Source organism: Natator depressus, chromosome 16 (genome assembly GCF_965152275.1).
Source record: "Natator depressus isolate rNatDep1 chromosome 16, rNatDep2.hap1, whole genome shotgun sequence".
Classification (NCBI taxonomy): domain Eukaryota; kingdom Metazoa; phylum Chordata; order Testudines; family Cheloniidae; genus Natator; species Natator depressus.
In genome coordinates, this window is record NC_134249.1 from 3,410,448 (window position 1) to 3,437,295 (window position 26,848).

At 51.0% G+C, this 26,848-nt stretch overlaps 1 protein-coding gene across 1 annotated transcript; it reads left to right on the forward strand.

Moving 5' to 3' along the window:
• CCDC183 (coiled-coil domain containing 183) lies at positions 1-26,121 on the forward strand. The gene is made up of 12 exons (XM_074973554.1): positions 1-147; positions 1,321-1,488; positions 2,527-2,631; positions 13,048-13,170; positions 13,754-13,882; positions 15,368-15,428; positions 16,739-16,839; positions 17,935-18,092; positions 18,939-19,104; positions 24,064-24,192; positions 24,897-24,993; positions 25,985-26,121. The coding sequence occupies exons 1-12, from the start codon at positions 1-3 to the stop codon at positions 26,119-26,121; spliced, it is 1,521 nt and encodes a 506-aa protein (XP_074829655.1).
• The last annotated feature ends 727 nt before the right edge of the window (positions 26,122-26,848 follow it).

The following is a 26,848-nucleotide window of genomic DNA, read 5'->3' on the forward strand; positions in this document are numbered from 1 at the left end:
ATGCACTCACAGATTATCAGTAGTAGAACTTTGATCCCAAGTTTCTCTCTGCTCCTCTCCTGCTCACAGTATGACAAGGTGACGATTTCCCAGGCATGCTGGGAGCAAAAGCGCTTGAAGATGCTTTTAGCCAGGAGCACCGTGGAGGTAATTGGCAGAGCACACACCCAGTCTCTCTGGCATTTACTGCCCAGTGACAGAGCAGAGAAAACGGGGGAAGGGGGACTGGAGGTGGCCCTAAAGGAAATTGTCCCTCTCGGTGATATGCCAGCAAACCTCTGCTCCAGGGGTCTGTACTGTAGTGAGTTGGGGAGTGTGTGTGAACACACTCATGTGTGTCCCACCACCCTGTGCTGGATGGAATCAGAACTGCTCAGCTGTGTGCCATAGACCCTATACTGCTAACAGTTACTGGAGATTCTCCTCTAGCTCAGGTGTCAAGGCCTTTGTTTCTGGAGCAGGAGGGTCTGTGCTATTGTCACAGAGAAGATCTGAACAGTGGCAGTGTGCAGCAGAGACCCCAGGGAAGGTTCATGTGGCTCCCTTGTGTTACAATGCGTTCCTGCCAGTCACACCAGCTACTGTCAGTTCAAAGGCTCGTCACTGTGACGTACTGCCCCAGTGCTGTCCTCACCCTAGCTAGGGACCTTCCCTTCCTGCTGGATTCAAGACATGCCAGAGGTTAACATGGGAGCAGCAGGGGCTACAGCATCAGCTCAGCTGGGGCCCTCACTGCTGGCAGATCAGCGGTCACTTCCAGCCCCAGTGGCCCTGTTTTCCCTTGGCAGGAGCAGCACCAGGCAGAGGAGAGGGATTCTGGGGGCACAGGTGTGTGCTACTGATTTCCAGGCTTTGGTGGGATTAGAGCATCAGACTTTCCCATTGACTTTCAGACCCAGATCTGCATTCTGCAAAGAGCCCCTGCATGAATTCTCACCCAGTGTGTCAGCACAGCTTGCATGAACTCCAGTGATGGGCCCCACTCTTTACACTGGGCCAAACCCACACCCCAGAGCCCAGATCTCCCAGCCTGCACCCAGCAGGACTCCAGCTCGAGGCTCTGTCTGACATCTATCTCAGGGCTTATCCTGTTGCCTGTCACTGTGATATCTGGGCACCTGCCATGCACAATCTGCAGCTATTGTGGCCATCACCTCATCCCTGGCTCTCCTCCCTTTGGGATCTCTGCCTATCGCAAGGCTGCCTTTGGGCTGGCTGAGGGTGGGGTGGTTCAGAAGCTCACTTGGGGCCAAGCCCTCTGCAGGCTGCTCGTGGGTGAGCCTACCCAGTGCTCCCTGAGTGCCATGGTGTCTCTTTCAGGCCGCCCGAGAGAAGCTGCAAAACTCCATCTTTGACAGAATGAACGTGCACAATGTGCTGCTGTACGAGGTGAAGAGGCGGGGCGGGGTGCTGGAGGGGCTGCAGAGAAAGCTGCGACACCTGGCAGACATGGAAGGAGTGGACAGACAGGGCCAGATACAACAGCAGGTGATAAGGGCTCAGCTCCAATGGAAGACTGTGCATGCCAGAAATCTGTGGTAATAGCAATGGGCCAGGTCCCGGGAAGGGCTGAGAACTTATAGGTCCAACTGACTTCAGTTGGACCTGCAGGGGCATGGGCATCTCTGGAACCAGCCCAAGATGTGGCTTTTTTGGATGGTGGTTAGCTCTGGACAGTCCCCATGTCCTTCCCAGTTTTCATGGGCACTCATACCCATCCAAGCACACTCATGCATGTGCACACTTAGGCCATACATGCACCTGTGTGCTCACTTGCACTTCTGCACCGGGAAGGCCCCACATCACAGAGACCTTGTTCCAGCTGCAGATGAGGATGAGGATGAGGAATGGATGAGGAACCCCCTGGGGAGTCCATCTCCAATTCTAGTTCAGCCAGAGGGGTGGCCACAGAGTGACCCCAGCCCTTCCCTGGCTGCAGAGACTGACCCCAATCCTTCCACTGCATCGCTAGTACCGCAAAGTCCGCAGCGGAAGAGAACCTGGGCCCCGTACAAACCAACCTACTAACGCTACTGGGCAGGAGCAGCAAAGAGAGGAGATGAGAGGCAGGTCTGAAACCCCATTTCCTGGGCTCATGCACCCAGAAGTTCCCAGGCTGGCTGTCCTGCTCTGTACACCAGCAGCACACAGCCTTCCCACTGTCACCCCCAGCTGGAATCCATTATCAGTATCCCTCCTGTCCGCTGTAGCCGCCAGAAGAAAGGAGCTCACACAGTCAGTGGCCTCTCGTGGGGAGGATGCTGGGCTTCAGTCCATGGCTAAGGGCAATGCAGACTGGAAGAATCCTAACCTTCCAGAGGAGAGCCCCGGGGCTGTGTCAAAAAGAGATTTTAAATGAATATAAGTCTACTGGAGCACCAAACCAATTGGCCCTCCCCATTCCTGAGGGCTCTGCAGCCCTAGCCAGCCAGCCCCAGGGCTCTGAGTTGGCCCATCTGGTCCCCAGGAGCAGTCTCATGTTCCAGGCAACCCAGTAAAGCGACACAAGATCCTTCTCTGTTGCAGGTGATTCGTCAGCTGGAGAATAACACAGAGAAAATGCTTATGAAAATCAGGACTGGTGAAAAGATTTATTACCTGTATCTGAAGATGGTTGATTTCCTGAAGGATGTGAGCCTCCTCCCCCCGCCATATGACCTCCCCAGGCTACCGTATGCCCCAAACAGGGTCATAATGCCACCTTAGGGCCCCACCCTTTGCCACTGGTGTGGGCAGGATCAAGCTCTAATTCGTTAAGTTAGAGCAAAACAGTTGTGGGATGGGACTAGAGCCCAACTCATGGACCATGGAGTAGCATAAAGGAGCAGTTCCAGGCATTGGCCAGAGGGGATCACTCAAGACAACCCCTTGTCCACCTGGAAATCAGGTGCCAGGTGCATTGTTTAAGAGAAGCTGATTGCACTAATTATCTTGCTGTGCTGGGTCTGCTTTGCGGCTAGAGATAAACCAGCCATAGTGTTCAGCTGTAAACTGCAACTTCCCCACAGCTCCTAGGTGTTTGGATCCAGAGTCTTGGCTCAAGCCAGTCTCTACCTGGAATCATAGAATCATAGAATCTCAGGGGTGGAAGGGACCTCAGGAGGTCATCTAGTCCAACCCCCTGCTCAAAGCAGGACCAATCCCCAACTAAACCATCCCAGCCAGGGCTTTGTCAAGCCTGACCTTAAAAACCTCCAAGGAAGGAGATTCCACCACCTCCCTAGGTAACGCATTCCAGTGTTTCACCACCCTCCTAGTGAAAAAGTTTTTCCTAATATCCAACCTAAACCTCCCCCACAGCAACTTGAGACCATTACTCCTTGTTCTATCATCAGTTACCACTGAGAACAGTCCAGATCCATCCTCTTTGGAACCCCCTTTCAGGTAGTTGAAAGCAGCTATCAAATCCCCCCTCATTCTTTTCTTCCGCACACTAAACAATCCCAGTTCCCTCAGCCTCTCCTCAGAAGTCATGTGTTCCAGTCCCCTAATCATTTTTGTTGCCCTCCACTGGACTCTTTCCAATTTTTCCACATCCTTCTTGTAGTGTGGGGCCCAAAACTGGACACAGTACTCCAGATGAGGCCTCACCAACGTCGAATGGAGGGGAACGATCATGTCCCTCGATCTGCTGGCAATGCCCCTACATATACATCCCAAAATGCCATTGGCCTTCTTGGCAACAAGGGCACACTGTTGACTCATATCCAGCTTTTCGTCCACTGTAACTCTGAGGTCCTTTTCTGCAGAACTGCTGCCGAGCCATTCGGTCCCTAGTCTGTAGCGGTGCACTGGATTCTTCCGTCCTAGGTGCAGGACTCTGCACTTGTCCTTGTTGAACCTCATCAGATTTCTTTGGCCCAATCCTCTAATTTGTCTAGGGCCCTCTGTATCCTATCCCTACCCTCCAGCGTATCTACCTCTCCTCCAGTTTAGTGTCATCTGCAAACTTGCTGAGGGTGCAATCCACACCATCCTCCAGATCATTTATGAAGATATTGAACAAAACCGAACCGAGGACTGACCCTTGGGGCACTCCACTTGATACCGGCTGCCAACTAGACATGGAGTCATTGATCACTACCCGTTGAGCCCGACAATCTAGCCAACTTTCTATCCACCTTATCGTCCATTCATCCAGCCCATACTTTAACTTGCTGGCAAGAATACCGTGGGAGACCGTGTCAAAAGCTTTGCGAAAGTCAAGGAACAACATGTCCACCGCTTTCCCCTCATCCACAGAGCCAGTTATCTCGTCATAGAAGGCAATTAGATTAGTCAGGCATGCCTTGCCCTTGGTGAATCCATGCTGACTGTTCCTGATCACTTTCCTCTCCTCTAAGTGCTTCAGAATTGATTCCTTGAGGACCTGCTCCATGATTTTTCCAGGGACTGAGGTGAGGCTGACTGGCCTGTAGTTCCCAGGATCCTCCTTCTTCCCTTTTTTAAAGATGGGCACGACATTAGCCTTTTTCCAGTCGTCCGGGACCTCCCCCGGTCGCCATAAGTTTTCAAAGATAATGGCCAATGGCTCTGCAATCACATCCGCCAACTCCTTTAGCACTCTCGGATGCTGCGCATCCGGCCCCATGGACTTGTGCTGGTCCAGTGAGAATCATCTCACTGAGACCAGCTCCTGTCTCCTGGACCACAGCCTTATTCCTGGGAGTTGGCTCTGGGATTTACAGGCCCAGATATGTGAGATGGCTTCCCTTTCCAAGCCCCATGCTGGCCCTCTTTGGAGGGCTGCCACCTTTCTAATGGCTGGTAATCAGACACCCGAGGCCCCGCCTCCTGCCCTGACTCTTCCTTCCAAGGCCCTGCCCCTCTTCGCCACTTCCCCCAAGGCTCCGCCCTGCTCCACCTCTTCCCTCGAGGCCCTGCCCCTTCTCTGCCTCTTCCCCCAAGGCCCTGCCCCTGAGCACCAGGTGCCGCCACAAACCTCAGGAGGCAGCGGCGGCAGCTGCTGCTGAGCTGCCTCCTTCCTTCTACCTCGGGTTGCCACCTTCTTCACAGATCAAAACACCGGACACCAGGGCCTGTCCAATGGCACCGAGACACACGAGCTGAAACCCGCATTGTCTGGGAGAAAACCGGACGGGTGGCAAACCTCTCTCTTTGGAGAAGCTGCCTATTGTCCTTACATGTCTCCACAGCAGGGTGCAAGCTGGGGCTGCCAAACAATAACATGATTGGCGCGTGTTTGGAAAAGCCGCAGTCCTGCTGATGTGTTTTCATTCTGGATTGAGAGCTTTAGAATTGGGGAACATGGTGAAGTCAGCAGATCATAATAGGCTCCTCTTGGGAAAGGCATTTTTGGTCTAAAAGGCAATCAGACATTCATGTCCTGGGAAGTCACCAATGCTGAATGTTGGTGTAAACAGTGTCTTGTTAAAAAATCCAAGCAATGCATGTTACCAGTTTGTGTCAATAAATGCAGACATCTCTGAGATTCAGTGTGCCGAGAACAATCCACGCAGTGGTCTGGAGACAAATCTGCAGTGTGCAGTCCATGCAGTGCTGCGGTGAGGAATCAGCACTGTGCAAGCCATGCAATGCTGTGGTGAGGAATCTGCAGTGTGCAGTCCATGCAGTGCTGTGGTGAGGAATCAGCACTGTACAAGCCATGCAATGCTGTGGTGAGGAATCTGCAGTGTGCAGTCCATGCAGTGCGGAATCAACACTGTGCAAGCCATGCAATGCTGTGGTGAGGAATCTGCAGTGTGCAGTCCATGCAGTGCTGTGGTGAGGAATCAGCACTGTACAAGCCATGCAATGCTGCGGTGAGGAATCTGCAGTGTGCAGTCCATGCTGCGCTGCGGTGAGGAATCTGCAGTGTGCAGTCCATGCAGTGATGTGGTGAGGAATCTGCAGTGTGCTGTCCATGCAGTGATGTGGAGAGGAATCTGCAGTGTGCAGTCCATGCAGGGCTGTGGAGAGGAATCTGCAGTGTGCAATCCATGAAGTTATGCAGTGAGGGATCTGCAGTGTGCAGTCCATGCAGTGATGTGGTGAGAAATCTGTAGCGCAGTAGTTCTCAAAGCTTTTTTTTCGTGGACCACTTGAACATTGCTGAGGGTCTTGGCGACTACTTAATGATCTTTCCAGATGTTGTTTGTACCGTTAGCTAACTATTGTTAAGGGCTTTGGATAAAAGCACTATATAAAAAAACCCTTAATAATTACCCTTTTTTTGTTCTACAAATAAAAGTACAAAACTCATATTTTAATACCAGTAGTCTTACCTTTCTAATGCGATGGATGTGCCCTCTCTCCCCCGCCGCAGCAGCCCCCGAGCTGGGGCTGGAAAAGAAGGAGGAGGGTCTCTCCCTCTCTCCCCTGCCGCGGCAGCCCCCGAGCTGGGGCTGGGAAGGAGGGCCGTCTCTCCCCAGCAGCTGCAGCTCTGAAGCTGGGGAAGGTCACCTTTTTCTCTGGCCACCACAGAACTGCACTTCCCAAATTTCCCCCACCCCCCTTCTCTCCCCACTGTCCCCTGCCACCCATGGCCACCACCTCACCTTACATGTGCATCTTCCCCAGGATCCAAGCACCTAATTAGTGGAGCCACGTGGCTCCACTAATTAGGTGGGTGGCCCTTCATTCTCTTGTGTGCGGCCACCCAGGCGCGCACCTTAGAGGGAACTATCTGCAGACCAGCTGCATGGAGCTCATGGATCACTGGTGGTCCGCAGACCACAGTTTGAGAACCTCTGCTGTAGTGTCTGTTATGGCAAAGCATGGGCTGGGCAATGCTGCAATGAGAAAGCCAGGAGCTGTTGGGGGTGTGATTTGCAGTCTGGCAGGCATTGAGAAACCAGAAGCAGGTGGTGTGCAGCATTGCAGGGGGTAACGCTTCAAGGAGAGGACAACAAAGTATCCTGTATGGAGCTGTTTGGAAAACACAACTGTATTTTGAAGATCCAGAGTCTCAGCTCCCGTTCTGCCCCTTTGCACCGTCTGCAGGGGTAGACAAGGCCTATCTATTTCGAGGGGGAAGGGAAGGGGGCTAGAGTGAAAAATAATCAAATAACAGCTGCAGATTCTCATTCGGACATGATGTAATTATTGTAGTAGGCACAGTCTGCTGATAACTCTGCTCTCTTGAATCCAGGGGGGACTCTGAGGGTTGCTTCATGTCCCTTGGTATTAGCTGGCCCTTGGTCATCAGGGATGGGGAAGGTTTCTCCTGTGCCAGGCTCTGACTCCTTTCTTCCCTGGCTGGGAAATGGCTCAGCAAGCAGGGCCTCTTCTTCTTGTGAGGGGGAATTCTGAGTGCCTGGGTGAGACCCCCATCTGTGCTTCTCCCCCTCTTCCTGCAGCTCTCTTCTCTCTTCTTCGGTGCACAAGGACTTTGGAATCCAGATCCTCTCTCATGAAGGAGACCTGAGACAGGTCCAGCCATTGGCCATTCCTCTGGGGCTGGCTCCCAGAGCCACCTGACTGGCTCTTCTATTTTTCCTGCCCTGTGCCGAGTTGCATGTGCTCTTTTCACAAAGGGATAGGGGAGGCCAGGCCAGACATCTAAGTGCCAGGATCCTTCACCTGTTCTTGTGCAGCCTCTGGCCCAGCGCCATCATGCCTGGGGGGCAAAGGGCTCCAGCTTCCCTCTTCTTGTCAGAGTCGCTGGTTGAGGAGGCACCCGAGGGCCATGTAAAGAGAACAGAAGAGTGGCTTCCCAGCGTAAGACAGCCCCCACTAAGGGCAGAGGAGTGGGGGAGCAGTATTGGGCCAAGAAGGCCTTTCCCCCAACAGCTGCTGGGCATGGAGCCCTGGCAGTCTGGCAGGAGGGAGTGGGGAGCGTGCAAGGAGGAAAGACTGGCTGCAGCAACTGAGCAGAGCAATGGATCGGGGAAGGACTGGGACTGTGAGTCAGACTCACCCAGAATCCCTTTCCTGCAACTAAGGGGGGACTACTGGACTCTGAGGGTGAGCTGGGAAACATCCCCCCCACCTCAACTGAAGCCCTCAACTAGCAAGACTGTGTAGACATAAGGCTACATGCCCCAAACTGAAGGGAAACAGGGAAGGTAGGAAGTGGCCCAGGGGAGGCTGAGCTGGAGTGGCAGCTGGAAGGGACTGAGTCACTCCTTGCCTCTCTCTGCTTGGGCCCTGGGCCAGACCTGGGGGACAAGGAGGGGCCAGGTCATCCTGTGCTTCCTTCTCTCTTCCCCTGGCCTCCTGGGTGGCAGGTGACGAACTGTGGGTTGGCTGCTGGGCCCCCAGAGTGCCTGGAAGAACTGCCTCAAGGCTCGGAGAGACTGCCTGCAGATTGACCACTAGGTCTACTGGCCCCTGAGCAAAGCCGTAAGGGGGGGAATGGTCCCACTAGTGTGGGGAATTTCCCTGCTTATACACTACCCCAGTGAAGTGGGCTAGCGAAAGGATCTGAGTCCTCGCTCCCACTCCCTTTACCCCGAGGCCTGCCTGACCTCGAGGGCTCCCTTCCACTCTCCTGGGTGGCAGAGTCCTCATAACCCCAACAAGTCTGGGCCCAGGATTCCTGGGGGGCTCGACCCCCTACCTTGTTGTGGTCACGCAGGACAGAGACTAGGGTGTCCCCACTCCGGGGTGCTCTCTGTGCTCTGCATGCTTCCCTGACCCACTGGTCGTTCCATACAGTTCAAAGCAAATACAATTTATTAAACAGGAATCAGTTTTAAAAATAAGGAAAAAATGGGAAAGGTGAAAGGAAAACCCGTCACCCCGCTCTCTGGCCCGGGGACATCACAACCAGCGTCTCTGGAGCATTCGGGCTGTTCACAGTCTGTCCCTCCCCCAGCCCAAGCCCCTGCCCAGGCCCTGGCTGTGCTGCAGGGATGCTGCGGGTTGGACACTTGCTCTGGCGGTGGCCACATGCCCTCAGGCTCCAAGTGGCAGGGCCCTTCTTCCCAGCGTCAGCCCCGCTCCCCCATCGGGGTTACATTCCCCCTCTAAGTCTGGCCTGCAAGGCCTCTGGCTGGGGGTGTCTCCTTGCACTAGGCCCCTTGCCCAGGGTCCCCCATCACTCTTCCCAGCAGCTCCCTGCACCCAGCTCCAGACTGCTCCAGGCCCAGCCCCAGCTCCACTGTGCCACAGCCCTGATGCTGCTCTGCCTTCAACGCAGCTCCCTGGGCTGCTCCTCTGGCCCCTCTGCTCTGGTCGCTGTGGCTCTGCTCCCAGTGCAGGTCTGCTCCCTGGGCTGCTTCCCTGGCTGACACGGCCCTGCTCCACAGCTCAGCTCGGGCCCCTGCTCTCCCCTTATCTTGGCCCAATGCTGTCTGACCCAGGCAATTCCAGCTCACCTGGAGGACAGGACCCCCCTGGTCTTCTGATTCCCTCATTAGCCCACCCACCTTGTCAATCAGGCTGACCTGAAGCATTGGCCTCTCCCCATTGCTCCTGGGGACTCTCAGTCTCAGGGTCCTGATTTCCCACCTTCCCTTCCCCTTCCTTTTGGTACTGGGAGATGGCCAACCAAAAAAACCTCATGAGTTTTAGTAAGGGGCCAACAGTCCCCTTACATTCAGTAACCAACAGATCAGGTGTTGGTGTTCCCTTTCTTCCTTCTGCCTCCTTCTAGATGGACCTCTAAAGTACACAGTGACTCAGAAACCAAGAGGCCATCTAAATGTTTCAATTTACCAGGAGAGATTGTGTGTGTGTGTTTCAATTCTGCAATCCTATGCCATTCTCATTAAGTGAGCAGTGACTGCATGAAGTACAGAAACAAAGTGGATATTTTCAAGGCTGAAATGAAATCACTTAAAACAGGAGGAACCAACGCTTCCAACCAAGGAGTGGATCAATCCCTGCTGGTTATAAAACTAAGCTGTCTCACTATCATCTGTAACAGAAACCAAATGCCCGCTAGCATTTCTGAGACATCTCATCAGCCATGACATAAGTCTTTCCCTGCAGATCCCTTTGGGGAAAAGGCTGTTCTCTCTGCTCATCTTGGTTTCATGGTTTTCAGTGGCTCAGTGGTTGATGTTCTTCAAAAGACCCAGAGAATGTCAGGGTCATGCTAAGTTTTCAATACTCTCAGAAGAAAGAATAAAACCAGAAGATCCTAATGGAAATACTAAGTCATACGTGGTATCTTGCCAGACAGGGACTTGCATTGGAAGACCCTTATATTGAACAACCCAAAAATGGGCATTACCTGGAGAGTTCAACTGTAGCTGTATTCAGCTGCATTGCTTGCAGACAGAATGTGATTCTGGTATTTCAAAGGGGCTGAAAAAGAGTCAAGACAAATTCCCAAGCTCAGTTATTAAAAATGAGCTAATAGACATGGTGGCTCTTAAAGTGGGAAGGCAGATTTCTGAGAGGGTTTCTGGGCAGAGGTGTACAGTGATGATGGATGAAACAACGGATTTCTCCAACAAAGAGCAAGTGGCCTTATGCCTACAATATGTCGGTGATGAGACGAATGTGCATGAGGAGTTCATTGGATTGTACAATGTGGCCTGCACATTGACAGAGGTAATGGTATCAGTTATTAAAGGTATTATTGTGCCTAAATCTGAGGATCAACAACTGTCATGGACAATGCTGGGTTGGTGCCATTAATATGCCAGGTTGTATCAGGTGCAGCAACCAGATTTCAACAGGAGGAATCATAAGCATGTCAGGATGCTATTAAAAATAATACTTGTTGCAGTTTCAGAGGTAACTGCACCTGTATTCCCCCTGGAGGGCGTGCACTTAAAGTTTCAGGCTTCCAGCCATCACCTGTCTCTGGGCAGGGTCCTTTGTCCCACTTCATTCTGCCTGGGAGAGTGGGGGTTTAATTCTGCGCAGCTCCCTGCCTTACACTGTGATATACTCAGCAAGCCAGTCTGCCTGCAGGCCAGTCCCTGTGCTTTGCTTTGTCTCTGAAGGCGATGACCAGTGTACTGTCAACACTTACAAGCTATAACCCAGCTCTTTCTAGGCAAGCACCTTTATTCTTGAGGTAAAAGCATCACAGAGAAAAAGTATAAAAACAGTAAACAGATGTAAACACCCACTAAATATACCAGGAGTCACCCTCAGTCTTTTGGGGCAAAGGTCAAGGTCCTCCCAACCCTTCAGCAGGATTGGGGCCCCTTGGACAAAAGTTCACATCCATTTGCCAGATTGGAGAGAAGGCCCTGGATCAGTTCAAGCTCATCCTTTTATACCAAAAACCCTTTCTTTGTTTTCTAATCTGTGGAAAACCCAGCATGAGCCAGTATATGCAAACCACCCCAGGGTGGTGCTTCTTTGGGGTTGTTTCCAATCCCCAGGAGTAACCACGCCCTCTGTTTTTAGTTCCTGGAGGCGCTGTGGTAACCCTCCCCCGGAGCAGAACACAAACGTATAGAAACCATTCATAAGTTTAATACAATGATCCCCAAAGCTACTGCATGGGGTTGCAATGTCTGTGACAATTCTATCCTGAAAGATACTCTTGAAACCACTTATGAAATTACAAAATGATGTAAAAAAGTCACCCCAACAAGATGCTGTACTTCAGGACATAAAATATGAAGTGTTCAGTACACCACCAAACATCTGTGTCCTCTGTCCAGCAATGGACTCTCTGTGCAGAAGCATTGGCTTCATTTGAGAGCTACTTTTCACTGTGGACAACTTGAGAGGTTGCAATGGACGCAATGAAAGATCCTGAAATTAGAGCTCAGAATTCAAATGGAAAAGTTAAATTTCCTCTTGGTATTGAACTAGGTTGAGAAGTCCTAAAAACAGTAGACAATGTATCATATTTTGCAAGGGTCAGACGTTTCAGCAATAGAAGGTCAATCCCATAAGAAAATGACACTGAATTCACTTCAGTCCATCCAATCGGATGAAAACTACAACTTACTCTGGGAGAAAATCTGCCAGAGAAGTTTGAAATTGAAGATAGAAGGCACAAGCTTCCAAGAAAGAGAAAAGTTCTGAAGAAAATGCAAATAGGAACAGGTGAACTCAGCTACCCAAATACACAAAGAAATTTGATAAGTACATCTACTTCAAAGTAATTTATTTTACAACGTTTAGTGTTCAATCAAGATTTGAACAGAGAGGCTACAAATTATTAAAAATAATACGCTCATAACAACACAAACTGTAACAGGGACGCAATTTCAAGATGTGCTACAGAGGTATGGTTCCGATTTCGACCATGATCAACTGGTTACTCAGCCTCATCTATTTCAAGTCAACTGTCATCTTACAGAAAGATTGGTGAAGGCTGTTCATAAATATCTCAACTTGCTCTGCCAAACCAAACATTGGCTGTTTTCCAAAGCAGTGAAGTTGATATACCTGATTTTGCTGGAACAGCAACCAATGGTGTAAGTGAAGGTAGTTTCAGCACTCTTCAGCGTGTTAAACTATGGCTTTGATCCACAATGGGACAATCACAGCTCAACGGTGTGTGATTTTTTACATGTACACAAGGACAAAGCTGATAATTTACAGATGTTGCAGAAGAATTCATTGCAAGCAATGCAGAGCAAAAATCATTGTTTGCAACTTTTTCACATTTGTAAATTGTTCTTTTTATTCCTGTTTTATGTTTTTGTGAGCAGTTTTGTGCCAGGACTAAATTTGTGAGCGAAACGAGCTCTGGTTCCAAACTCTGTGCCTCCTTGATTTATTAATGCAATCCCTAAATTCTGGGGAGCTAAAAGCACCCCAAGTCCCTGTTCTTTACAGCCATGACATGAGTGGTACTAGGTGGGGTATGATCTGGCCAGTTGGGAATTTCTTTGGAGCCGGCTCTGCCCCACCAACATAGGGGCTGTGTCAGGAGAGAGAGGAGATGTAATGGGAGTGAGGGGAAGCAGAGTAGGATGGGGTGAAACTTTGCTCCCTTACAGTTGTTCTTAGTTGGTCTGTGGTCCCTTAGCATCCAACGCCCCTTCCCCGTACCCATATTGTGCAGGCGAGAATCTGGCCCAGGAGTTTTGCCGTTGAGTTCCTTGTTGATTCCAGAGCTGGTTCCCCTATTCTCCATTATGCTGGGTGGGGGCACAGGGTTGTACTGCACCAGCATGTGCTATAGGTCGTGAGAATTGCTGTCTGTGTCTCTGTGCGTAGGAATTAGCCCAGCTCCCTTTGCAGCTGAACGTCCTTCAGCACATGGTAGAAGTCTACCAGGTGGAGCTGAAGGGCATGAGACTGATGGCTGTGGATGCCACCGAAGCGACAGAAGCAGCCAAGGTGAGAACTCTGCTTGGGAATCAGGTACTGGGCATGTTGGGAGAGGTCCTGGCTCAAGGGCTGCAGCGTCTGTTGCATGCAGTGACCTTTCCAGGAATGACTTAGGCCCCTACTCTGGTTAATTTTCTTGCCATAAAGAGCAGAACAAACTGAGTGGGGGATTCCAGTGCTCACCAGGCTCCCCCTGCCCTAGAGCCACCCCACACCTGGGTGCTGGGGACAGCTTGCTGAAAGTACTAGGTATGAAATACCCAGACGGGTTCAAACCCTGGCTGCTTCAGTGTCCCTGGCAGTTTATTTTGTGGAGAATCTTTTCGAAAAGACCTTAAAAGCTGAGGCCCTGGCTGCCCTGCCCAGGCTCTAAAGATCCCACGGCACATTTCATAGGATGTAGGGGCTTGCTGAGGCATCCTTGGCCATGCTGTGCAGTGCACTATGGGCCAGTTGTCTGCCACCCTCTGCCCCAGAGGTGGCTGCATTGTAGCAGTGCTGTGGGGATGCAGCTTGTGCAGTACTTTGGCATGGAAGAGGCTTTATTGATGTGATGATTGTTATTCCCTTCCCTGACTGTGCCACACTCCAGGCGGACATGATCAATATGGAAACTGAGTTCATTGCAGAAAGAAAGTTCAGGGAGAATTCCCTAAACTTCCAAAAAAAGCAGATCGACAGGATCCGGGTCAAGGATGCGAGCGAGCGGCACAGGAGAGTGGTGAGTCCACGTGAGCTATGGGCGCAGAAGGGCAAGTGAGCTCACGCTGTGTGCCTGGCTTGGGGATCATGAATGGGAAGTTCGCCACAGCAGGGGAATGTTGACGGCCTTCTCGACCCTGACAGCCCCTAGCACAGGATGCCTTTGGGGTGAGCAGCTGCCCAGTGAACATCAGCTCCTGTGGCTTGACTTATGGAATCCAATGTGAAGTGCAGCGTTGGGCTGGGGTCTCTTCAGCTCCCAGAAGCTAAGCACAGCCAGTGCTTGGGTGGGAGAGTGAACTCCACGAGGAGCAGTGTGGGTAATGTAGCCCTTGCCCTGACTCCAGCCGCTGCAGATGGACCTGTCGTAGGCGATTCTCTCCTGTGAGTCAGCAGGGCTGCTGCTGGAAATGGTGCTCTTTGGATGAGCCAGAAACCCAAGTCCTGGCTCTTGGTTACAATCATCCTTTGCCCTCATCACTCCTTCCAGTCATGGGTCTTCAAACAGAAAGAATGAAGCCTCTCAACCTCCCATGAGGTAGATCAGTACCATTATCCCCACTTTACAGGTGTGGAAACTGAGGCACAGAGAGGGACAGTGACATCTGCCAGGTCACAAAATGAGCCTGTGGCAGAGCTGGGACTAGGACCCAGGAGTCCTAGCGCTGTACTATAACTGCAGGACCATCCTCTTCCTCATACCAGAAATGAGTTGTTATCCCTGGTGCCGGGCAGGCCCCAGCTTGGGTAATGACATTCACCTACTTAAGGCTCCCCCTTCAGGGTCCCTTGGAGAAATTGTCCTTCTTTGCCGAGCCAGAAAGCTGCAGGAGGTCGCTGGTGCAGGATGGGTGCATTGGCTCAATGAGTGATGGCCACGTGTGCTGGGCCTGATCCCTGTGACCCTACACTTGTGTCAGGACTGACACCTTGGCAGAGTGGGTGTGAAACACAACAGTGGCATTTTACAGTTTCTCTTCCCTGGTGTCAGCGACAATGCAAGGTACAAGGGGCCTCAGACTGGGAGGCATCAGTGGATTTACTCTGGAGTTACACTGGTGGACGTGAGAGCTGACGGGAAGGATCATCCCATGGTTCAGGTGCTGACCTAGGAATTGGAAGACCTGCATTCACCTGCCTGCTCCTCCACAGATACCCTGGGTGACCATAGGCAAGTCCTTGGGCCTCAGCTCCTCATCTGTACAATGGGGATAATACTCCTGCACTGCCGCACAGGGTAAAAACATTAGAGATTGGGAGGCAGCCAGACACTGTGGTGATGGGGGCCAGATAAGCACCTAATCTAGCCAGAACCTGGCCCCTGTCTATAAAGTGCTTTGGGATCCCCCCGGCTGAGAGAAGCTACATGTCTGGATCATTACCAGGGACCCAATCTCTTGGGTTGGCTCTTCCCTGAGGCCATGTTGGCTTGGCATGGTCCAGGTGCCTCTTTTCCTCCCAGGCTTTTCGGTGAATCATTCGGTTGCTTCTAATTCCCTTGCAGCAAGCCAGGCGAGAGCTCAATGTGGATTTCCCAGTCTTGATATCGCGTGAGTCGCTGAAAGGTGAGGTTGCATTTCGGCCAGGCCTGCTACTGGAAGCTTCCTCTGCTGTGCACATGCTGATGGAGAGGAAGGACTGGAGCCCAGTACCCTGGTGGCTCAGCATTCGTAACTCCGGGAGCTGCTCCAGGGTGCAGCCTGCTGAGGGCTCAGGCAGCACCCCAAGGCCACTGAAAACAGGTGTTGGCTGCTGCCTGAGGCAGGGTGTCAGGCAGGGGGTGTGAATGTCCAGCTTGGAGATGGGCAATCCTGGTTTCTGGGAGTGGCTATTTCTCTTCTGCCTGAGGTCTCTTCCCAGAGAACACACTCAATGAGTATTCATCACTGGCAGCTCTGGCTGGGAGATGTCTGCTCCCATGCGACCTCATCCTGCTCTTGCTGAGGTCATTGGGGACAGCACTGACCCCAAGCCTGGGTGAAATTCAGCGCAACCCCAGGCTCCCTGCATCACTTAAGCCTCTTGGTGGGGCACCACTGTGTGGGGAGTGTTATGTTCATGGAACACACATAGAGCAGTTAGATAAAAACCATAAATACTCTTGCTGAAAGTTGTAACGTCAAACAACTTTATTTCTTAGAATCCAGAACAATAACACACAAGAACCAAAACAAGAGAGAGACAAAGCAGGCTGCTCCCTGTGGCAGAGAGACACAACTTACTCCACCTCACTCTAGACTGGCTGGCTGCAGACGGCCACTCAAGGGCCAGATTGCACACTTCCCTTGCACAGAGCCCCCTTAGCCTAGCTAGTCTGCAAGCAGAACCAGGAAACCCCGTACAAATTTAATAGTGATACTTGGTCCTTTTGACACGGTTGTCACTACACCTCGGGGAGCTACCTCTGGGCCCCTGCATACCAGGAAGGGTTTTTCTCCTTTGGCCCTGCATGGGGACGGACAGATGGACCTGGCTCAAGGGTGGCATTAAAGAGGGAGACAGACCTTGCTAGGAGCAGGACATGATTAGCTAATGAGATCCTGTCTTTGTATTGGAATGCTTAACCTAGTGTTTCATTTGTCAAGTGGGTTGTCCCCTGCCATGTTGCTGTAGATTTGTGTGTGTTTGGTGGGGGGGAGTTCTGGGAGGTTTTAGGGAATGTCTCTTTAGCTCTTATCTGAACTCAGTTGTTATTTTATACCTTGCCCATAGATTCTTCATTCCTGCTGCTCCAATCCCTGGCCATCATTTGGATGTCATTCTGTGACCCCCTGCACACCTGCCCTGTTCCATCCCCTCCTCTGGCCACCAAGCCTGCCCCAGGCTGGGGGATATAACTTTGGTATTCTCTCTGCTGCTTCCTCCCCATGCCTAGGTGCAAAGCTGGAGGCCTCCAAAGCCCAGATTGAGTATCAAGACCAAGTGACATCTGATGTAGACAAGATAAAGTGTGCAGTGCAGTGCTCACACCTCTGGGTAAGGCACTCAGGGCTTGGGGGCTTTGCTACTAGGGAGGTAATGCTGGATTGTCAGCCCTGGAGCCGAAAACTCCTGTCCTGTGTGGGCATAGGTGCTGGAACTAGGGGTTCAGGGGTTGCTGCTGCACCCCCTGGCTTGAAGTGGTTTCCATCATATAGAGGGTTTACAGTTTGGTTCAGTGGCTCTTAGCACCCCCACTGCACAAATTGTTCCGGCGCCCCTGGGTGTGGATAGCTTCCCCCATGCCCTGCCCATGTCCCTGTCCTGTCCTGGCTGCCAGGCCCAGGATCTGCTAGGAGCATGAGTGTGCCTGTGCTAAGGGGATGTAATATTTATACCAGCGTGACTATGCTTATGCCCGTGTTGACCCTCTGAAGCGTCTAGGGAGTGGTATCCCCAGAAGCCTGAGCAGACTCACCCAGAGCTGAGTGCTTGTCTCTCTCAACAGCCCTGACTGCTGAGAGCATCCTGGTGACTCCCTCAGGGCATCCTGTGTGCTGGGAGCTGCTGTCTGAGCCCCCTTCTGCCTTGGCCCACAGTGGCTGGAGAGTGTGCTGCTCCTTTCCCTTCCCCATTTGCTCCAGCTCACAGAGCAGTTTGATTTTCAGAGCTAAGGTAGCAGCAGACACTGTGTCGTGAAGGGACAAGACTCTTGGGACGTGCACGAAGGGAAAAGAGGCATCAGACTCAGCTCTGAGTTGGAACTGTTGCCTGATTAAGGACTGAGGAGTGACTCCAGTGCTCAGGATCTGGCCCACTGATGCCAGGCCCTAGTTGGCAGGGATGGCCTTAGACAAGGGCTAAGAAGCCACCTGCAACATCTAAGGGGCTTTGCTGAGGTCTAATGTGGGACCCCAAAGCCACAGCCTGTTGCTGCACTGCTCCTACTGAGGAGTCCCTCCAGTGATCCCCTAAAATAGCGGGAACTATCCCTGTAACGGGGCAGTGCTGATCTCACATGCTTCAGGGTGTGGCTTGCATGGCTGGCTAGCTGGTGGAAGCCCCCACGCTCTGGGGGTGGAGCTGGGATCTCATAGGTCCTGTATTCTTCCCGGTCTGATGCATTTTGTTTTGATGCTTCCTCCTGGCCAGGACATCGCAGGGAGGTTCCTGGCCCAGCAGAAGACTGGGGAGAACCTGCAACAGCAGATGGAGTGTGAGCAGAAGCGTGAGGAGCTGGAGGCCAAGCTGAAGGAGCTGGAACTGGAACGTGCTGAGCTGAAATTCCATCAGACCCCAAGCTCCATAAGGTACGTATTTACCCCGTGCACAGTGCTGGCTGAGCTCTGTGCCACCACCATCTGCTCCTGGGTCTTCACCCTGGTGACTTAGCTTCTGACAGGAGGGCACATGTTGCAATTCAGGCTCATAGGGTGCATTTTCTACCATGGTTGGTGCCAGCCCCATAACTACTGGGTGTGAGGATGGGATCTGATGTCCTCTAAATCCTCACAGCCTGCTCCCTTCCCCCCTCACCCCCCACCACACTTCGTCCTCTGCATTTCTGCAGGGCACATCTTTGATTCCCCTGGAATCCTGAGCACTGTTTGCAGCAGTGCTTCAAAAGAGATGACATGGCATCTGGGGCAAAGGATTCTGGTATGTGTCCGAGACCCACAAATGCCACTGCACATAGCCGTGCAGAGCCAGGGTCCCTCTTGGAGGGAGCACGGCATTCTCAGCAGCAGGCCTTCACTTCCAGAATTTGCCCCTCCTGGAAACACATGAAAGCCAGGCCTTGTAAGATGCACTTCATGGCCCAGGCTGCCACCAGCTGCAGGCTCCAAAATCTCGGTCAAGGTGCCCACTGGTTAGATTTCCTCCATGCCTGCCCTTTAACGTTGCTGTGGTGCAGGATTCGTGGCATGTGTGCTCCTGTACAGTGTCTGACAGCGCTTATCTAAGCCATGTAAAGAGCATCCAGATGCTGTGTGGATGGGGCTCCATAAGTATAATCCGAATGAATAACAGCCTTCCTGGGCCCTGTGTGTGTGTGCGCGTGTGTGATGGAACATGTGTGCCTGTGTGTATATGCGTGTGTATGTGTGTGGGTGTGCCTCTGTGTGTGCGTGCGTGTGTGTGTGCGCACCCTCTAGCTCTAGGAAACTGGAGGAAGAATTGAAGAAGAATTTGGAGGAGGAAGAGGTCCGGCTACACCAGGTGCACACTCAAACGCAGAAGAATCAGGAGCTTCTGCTCAGCTTTGAAAATGGCGTTGACAACCTCCTCATTCGCCTGTGCGGGATCACTGTGCCTGGCCATGTATGTGCCCTAAATCCCCTTCTTCCTGCCCTTCCTGTCACAGTGCAGTGCAGAGCTGGGCTAGGCTGGGCAGGAGAGGGCTCTCCGTTCCTACCTCTTCAGCATCATGTCATTTGCTCTAGGAGCTTGTAACTAGGCTCACCCCCAACCCACTACATCACCATCGCCACCTTGTCATTCCCACGGAGAAGCGGTACTCTCCCTCACTCGTGGCAGTGTATTGCACGCTCGCTCTCCATGCTGCTACAGCAGACTTCACATAGCTGTTGCCACTTCTGGTACAGCTCTCAGTGTCAGCCTCGTGTGCCCACCTTGTGTCTCCCCCGCTTTTCTGGGCTACCAGTGTGCTTTTACATTGTTCCTCCACTGGGAATGTGCCCTGCACCTGCCTAGCCCAGCATTGCTCTGCTCCCAGACCTGGTTCAGTGTGGGGCCTGTAGACCCCGTCACATTCAGACACAGCAGATTGCATGCTCTTTCCATTTCCAAAGGCCAAAACTATAGCAGGGTTCAAAAAAGAATTAGCTAAGTTCAGGGGGGAGAGGTCCAACGGTGGCTAATAGCTAGGATGGTCAGGGATGCAACCCTATGCTCTGGGTGCAGGGGTGACAGATTCTTCCTAAAAGTGGGGGGGCCACAGCTGCCTGTGCAGCTCTTACCTTGACCCGGCTCCAACTTCTGGCCTGACCTGGGGGAAGGGCCTTGGGGGCCAAAGAGCTGCAGCTGGGCCATGGTAAGAGCCGCCTATGCCGCTGTGGGGAGCTGCAGAGTCTCCATCTGCCTGGAATGGGGGGTCTGGGAGACGGGGACACAGGCTGGAAGCTGCTCTCAGGCCTCCCAACCCTGGGTAGATGGATGGTCTGCAGCTCCCCACAGCTGCCCAGGCTCCCTGGACACTCTTATCGGTCGGGTTCCAGTTGGCTGGGGGACGGGGCCTCATGGGGAAGAGAAGGGGCAGGGGGCCAGGGCCATGGCGAAAAGTGGACAAACCATGGCCTCTTGGCCTTCCCTGTTCTGGCGTCCCTATCTGGGTGTCCCTAGCCTCCGACAGCCAGAAGCTGGGACTGGACGGCAGGGGATGGATCACTTGATTGCCTGTACAGTTCATTCCCTCTGGGGCACCTGGCATTAGCTCAGCCACTGCTACGTAGCTATTTGTATGTGTACTAGCTCGATGAGAGAATGGGTATGCAAGCAGTGCAGACATCACCTAAAAGGGCTCTCTTCCCCTCCACTCAAACAGTAATTCCCCTCCTAAAGATTAATGGGGCAGTTCACTCCGCTTAGAGCTCACGCTTCGTGCTGGCTGGCTGCAGACTCAGGCAGGCCTCCCTGCATCAGTTTATGTCTGGGTCATATTTTGAAGGGTTTTGTTAGACCCGCAATAAAGTCTCTCTACGGGATGGGAAGCAGGCAGATACCGGACACAGTGTTTGTATAGAATACTCTAAATGCTCTTTATTGATTACAAAACAAACCTTACTCACTCCACTTTCACGCCCCAAACATACTATATCAGAGTCCAAAGGTCAGAATGGTCCCGATGGCCAGTCGAGATTCCTTTCGATCATAAGATCATAAGATGCGGGGAGCCAGCAAAAACCACATCTATATTCACATGGGACTCTGGATCAATAAACGACTCCAATTTGCAGAAATCGTAGGCAACCATTTATAATTCATTCCGTCGTGTAATTGGTTCTTTGCCTTTGTTTACTAGGCCTTCTACCCACACAATTCCAAAGATATCTATATCTATCTATCTATATCTATATCTTTGGAATTGTGTGGGTAGAAGGCCTAGTAAACAAAGGCAAAGAACCAATATATATATTAGGGCTGTCAAGCAATTAAAAAAATTAATTGCGATTAATCGTGAGATTAATCGCACGGTTAAACAATAATTGAATACCATTTATTTAAATATTTTTGTGTGTTTTTTACATTTTCAAATAGATTGTATTCTGTGTTGTAATTGAAATCAAAGTGTACAGTGCTCTCTTTATATTTATTTTTATTACAAGTATTTGCACTGTATAAAAACAAAAGAAATAGTATTTTTCAATTCACCTAATACAAGTACTGTAGTGCAATCTCTTTAGCATGAAAGTTGAACTTACAAATGTAGAATTATGTAAAAAAACTACATTAAAAATAAAACAATGTAAAATTTTAGAGCCTGCAAGTCCACTCAGTCGTACTTCTTGTTCAGCCAGTTGCTCAGACAAACAAGTTTGTTTACATTACAGGAGATAATGCTGCCCGCTTCTTGTTTACAATGTCACCTGAAAGTGAGAACAGGCATTCTCATGGCACTGTTGTAGCTGGTGTCGCAAGATATTTACATGCCAGATGCGCTAAAGATTCATGGGTCCCTTCATGCTTCAACTACCATTCCAGAGGACATGTGTCCATGCTGATGACGGATTCTGCTTGATAACGATCCAAAGCAGTGCGCACTGACGCATGTACATTTTCATTATCTGAGTCAGATGCCACCAGCACAAGATTGATTTTCTTTTTTTGGTGGTTTGGGTTCTGTAGTTTCTGCATTGGAGCGTTGCTCTTTTAAGACTTCTGAAAGCATGTTCCAAACCTCGTCCCTCTCAGATTTTGGAAGGCATTTCAGATTCTTAAACCTTGGGTCGATTGCTGTAGTTATCTTTAGAAACCTCACATTGGTACCTTCTTTGCATTTTGTCAAATCTGCAGTGAAATTGTTCTTAAAATGAACATGTGCTGGGTCATCATCCGAGACTGCTAGAACATGAAATATATGGCAGAATGCAGGTAAAATAGAGCAGGGGACATACAATTCTCCTCCAAGGAGTTCAGTCACAAATTTAATTAATGCATTATTTTTTTAACGAGCGTCATCAGCATGGAAGCATATCTTCTGGAATGGCGGCCTAAACATGGAGGGGGCATACGAATGTTTAGCATATTTGGCACGTAAATACTTTGCAATGCCAGCTACAAAAGTCCCATGCAAGTGCCTATTTTCACTTTCTGGTGACATTGTAAATAAGAAGCAGGTAGCATTCTCTCCTGTAAATGGAAACAAACTTGTGTGTTTTAGCGATTGGCTGAACAAGAAGTAGGACTGAGTGGACTTGTAGGCTCTGAAGTCTGACATTGTTTTGTTTTTGAGTGCAGTTACGTAACAAAAACCCCTACATTTGTAAGTTGCACTTTCACGACAAAGAGATTGCACTACGGTACTTGTATGATGTCAAGGTTCCTTCCCCACTCTGAACTCTAAGGTATAGATGTGGGGACCTGCATGAAAGACCCCCTAAGCTTATTCTTACCAGCTTAGGTTAAAAACTTCCCCCAAGGTACAAACGTTGCCTTGTCCTTGAACAGTATGCTGCCACCACCAAGCGTTTTAAACAAAGAACAAGGAAAGAGACCACTTGGAGACGTCTTCCCCCAAAATATCCCCCCCCATGCCCTACACCACCTTTCCTGGGGAAGGCTTGATAATAATCCTCGCCAATTGGTACAGGTGAACACAGATCCAAACCCTTGGATTTTAAGAACAATGAAAAATCAATCAGGTTCTTAAAAGAAGAATTTGAATTAAAGAAAAAGTAAAAGAATCACCTCTGTAAAATCAGGATGGTAAATACCTTACAGGGTAATCAGATTCAAAACATAGAGAATCCCTCTAGGCAAAACCTTAAGTTACAAAAAGGCACAAAAACAGGAATACACATTCCACCCAGCACAGCTTATTTTACAAGCCATTAAACAAAAGAAAATCTAACGCATTTCTAGCTAGATTACTTACTAATTTTACAGGAGTTGTAAGGCTGCATTCCTGCTCTGGTCCCAGCAAAAGCATCGCACAGACAGAAAGACCCTTTGTTCTCCCCCCCCAGCTTTGGTCATTTTGGTCAGGTGCAAGTGAGATTATCTTAGCTTCTTAACCCTTTACAGGTGAAAGGGTTTTGCCTCTGGCCAGGAGGGATTTTATAGCACTGTATACAGACAGGTGGTTACCCTTCCCTTTATACTTATGACATATGAGGTGAATTGAAAAAAGCTGTTTCTTTTGTTTATCATTTTTACAGTGTAAATATTTGTAATAAAAATAATATACCCTTTGATTTCAATTACAACACAGAATACAATGTATATGAAAATGTAGAAAAACATCCAAAATACTTAATAAATTTCAATTGGTATTCTATTATCATTGTGATTAAAACTGTGATTAACCATGATTAATTTTTTAAATCGCAATTAATTTTTTGAGTTAATCATGTGAATTAACTGAGATTAATGGACAGCCCTAATAGCGATGGAATCTGTGGAATTGTGTGGGTAGAAGGCCTAGTAAACAAAGGCAAAGAACGGAGATATATATATATCCCAGCAGTTTCTCTGCAGCAGGAGGGCTCCAGGCCTCCTTTGCTTTCGCTGAGGCTGGGGTTCAGGTGTTCAGTAATGTGGAAGTTGCAGACAGAGAAGGCACTGCAGCTTCTGCATGACCATGGAATCTCACTGTACACAACCATGGCAGAACGAGCTTTCATTGCCCCTTGGAATGAACAGGAGAGGTCAAGGTCAGGGGGGGTTGAGGATCTCAGCAGAGCCTAGTGCTGAAGCTGGGTGGCCAAGCTCAGCATGTGGCTCAGTGTGTGGCTGAAGCTAGGTGGCAAATGCCCCATTCTTATTGTTTGGGCACAAATCCAACATGCTTTTCGGATGCTAATTTAAACACATCCCAGTTGGTGTGGCTGCAGCCATGTGGGGAAAGGCACTTTATAAATGTCCCTCTGCCCAGCACCCAGCCTGGGCAAGCAATTCCCCAATTGCCGAGGACTCTCATCCCGTCCTGAACCTCCTGGGTGTTTGTTCCCACTTGCTGGCTCCCTCTGCACCCCAGACACTGGCCCTGGAAGAAATATCAGGAGGCAGCATCATCTGTATCACTTTGTCTCCTTGCCCCAGGGTGACATTCGCGTGGACACCAGTGACGCTTACGACAAGCTGCAGTTCTGTGAGACAAAGCTGCTGCACTTGACAAAGGTCATGACCAACCTTCCATCCTACAACTTCAGCAGGGAGGAGAACAATGAGGTGTGCTATTCCTCCCCGGGAGGCATGGGGGCCTTCCCCTGAGAGGGGCCCAGGCAGCAGGACAGCGGCACTGCTACTGAAGTCCCCAGGAAGTAGGTCTCCTCTCTCTAAAGCCTGGAGGAGGTCCCAGAACACAGTCGTGCTGACAGGTTGGAGATGCCCAAACTTTGCCCAGCCAAAGGGGCTGCACTGGTAACTTGCCAGGAGCTCCCAGGCACAATGCAGCTGCCCTTATCTTTCACTTGTTTCATGTGTGTATAAGCCCCTGCCAAGCAGCATCTGAGCACCGTGCAGTAAAAATAGTGCAAATCAGGGATATCAAGAAACAACATCTAGCAACCAGAGACTCCGTGTCCCAGCCATGAATTGCACCATTGTGATCTCAGCAGCCTCCAGAGTTTAGTGGTGCTTTACACACAGGTTGGCTGACCCCTCCTGGGCTACAGGCTATGACTAGCCACACTGAGTACGTCTCATGTCTCTGATGGGATTGTACTCCGGTGGCTAGCCTCACCCACTGCTCGCACCTCCGTGGCTATGCTCCATGTTTAGCATGTTAGCTTGCAAATAGCTAACACCGGTATGTCTCCTTGACCTGGAAATTACCTCTTCAGCTGGAAATGTAGACATACCCTGTGTCCATTGCCCCCCTCTTGTCCCCCTCCCCACCTATGCAATATTTAAACTGAAATGTTTTTTTACAGACCTATGTGAAAGTTAGGAATTTCCTGGAGGAAAGTACAAGGAATGAGCGTCAGAACCTGAAGATTTCTTTTGAGGATGAAGAAGATGCCGTTAGAGGTATGTAGATCTTGGAATTGGGAGAGCACTGAGGACCTGTAGTTAGAATGGAGATCCCAGCCAGCTGCTGGGGAGAGCTTTCAGCAACATTCGCAACAGCCTCTCCATCCTCTGTAACTTAAGAGTCCCATCAACTGCATTCCACTGAAGGATCAGACATGGACCCCCATTGACTAACACAAAATTGGTGCTGGTTTAGAAAACTGGAGATGCCAGTCAGTCCTGCAGCTCACACAGTTTGTGTGTGGGGAGCCACATCCCTCCCTCCAAGGCCAAGGGTTCTCACTACAGTCTAGGGAATTTCAAGATGGTAGGAGAGTAAGAAATGGGTGAATCCTATGGGCTGCTCCTCTGCAACCTCCAGTCAAGGATAAATATCTCTCACCTTCTATGTACATCCTCACCATTCTCCTGCCTAGTTATAGCATTGCTAACCCCATCAAAAACGAGGAGTCAGGCCTCCAACAGCATCAGATTGCCTTAAACCTCATGCAATTTTAAAGACTAATTCATGTTGCGGTCTGTTTATTCACCTTCTGCTGTTGGAGCCTCAAGTTTCTGAGCTTTATTCCGCAACCACTACAGCTAGAAACTTAGGTTTCTTTTAAATGAAAGCTGAGATTCACACATAATCACATGGCTCCAGGAGCTGCAGCTTTATAGAAAACATCATATGGCATGAGAGATGGCAACACTGCAGTTATTTTAGTGAGCTGAGTCCTGACAGCTCAGAGTCTGAGGCACTGGGAATGGGAATGTAGCTTGCAATGAATGTACTGACAACTGTGCTTTGCTGGATAGCACCAGATTTCTTCAAGCTGATGTGATTGTGCTGCCCACTGCCAGCTTGAGGCCTACAAAGACGCCATAAGCCCTAATACTAGGGACCTCTGCTGGGGATTTAGCCCCATGTGTTAGAGCTGAAAAGCAGCAGCTGCTCCAGTGCCATGTGCTTTCCCAGCCTGCTTCACTAGGCTTTGTCCTTTTACAGATGCCTTTGATTTTGCTGACATTGACCACAGCTACGTGCCCAACCGGGACGAGATCAAAAAGCAGGGTATGCGCCTGATTGAAACCATGACCAAGGCAGCCAAGAAGAAGCAGCGAGGAGGCCGGAAAGGCGCCTAAGGCCCAGGGCCACCATCTCACACCAAAAGCAAATTTATTTCAGACTTAATAAAGCTCTTCACTTTGCTCGGCTGGCCTCATGCTGCCCAGGCCCACTCAGCGCCACGAGAAGCTGTCAGCGCCGGGGCTGGGCTGGTGAGGGCCCAATCCTGTCAGGTGCTGAGTCGGGTTATCACCTTTGAAAGGCAGAAAGAAAAAACAAAAGCCACCTCCACAGGAGAAGGCCAGGGCTACCCCAGCTCCCCGCCCGGAGGCCACGCCGCGGCCCGTCTCCCTTCGACAGCCCGCCCCGGGAACCCCGACAGGGAACCCCGACCCCCCTGCAGGTGACTCGGGCCCTCTCCCTCAGCCCCGTGCCCGGCGCCGGGCGCGGGCGGGCCGGTGAAACCCGCCCAGCGGGCTCCTTCATCTTTCTGAGAACGGGAAAATCCATAACCCCGCCGGGCCAGGCAGCCCCTGGCCCGCGCGGCAACCCGAGCGCCCCGCGGCCGGGCTCGCGGCCCGCGCTGCCCCGGCGCCTCCCGCCGCAGGACGGCGGTGCGCGAGCCCGGCTTGACGCGGGGGAAGGGGGCGGGGCTGCGTGGGCAGAGCTGGGCAGGATGGTGGGGAGGGGCGGGAAGCAGAGCCGGGGCACGGCTGAGTGGGCGGGGCTGGATAGAACGGCGGGCTGGGGAGCCGGTGTGCGTCAGTGTCACTCTCTTGTCCCGCGCGCCGTTCCGTAGCGGCG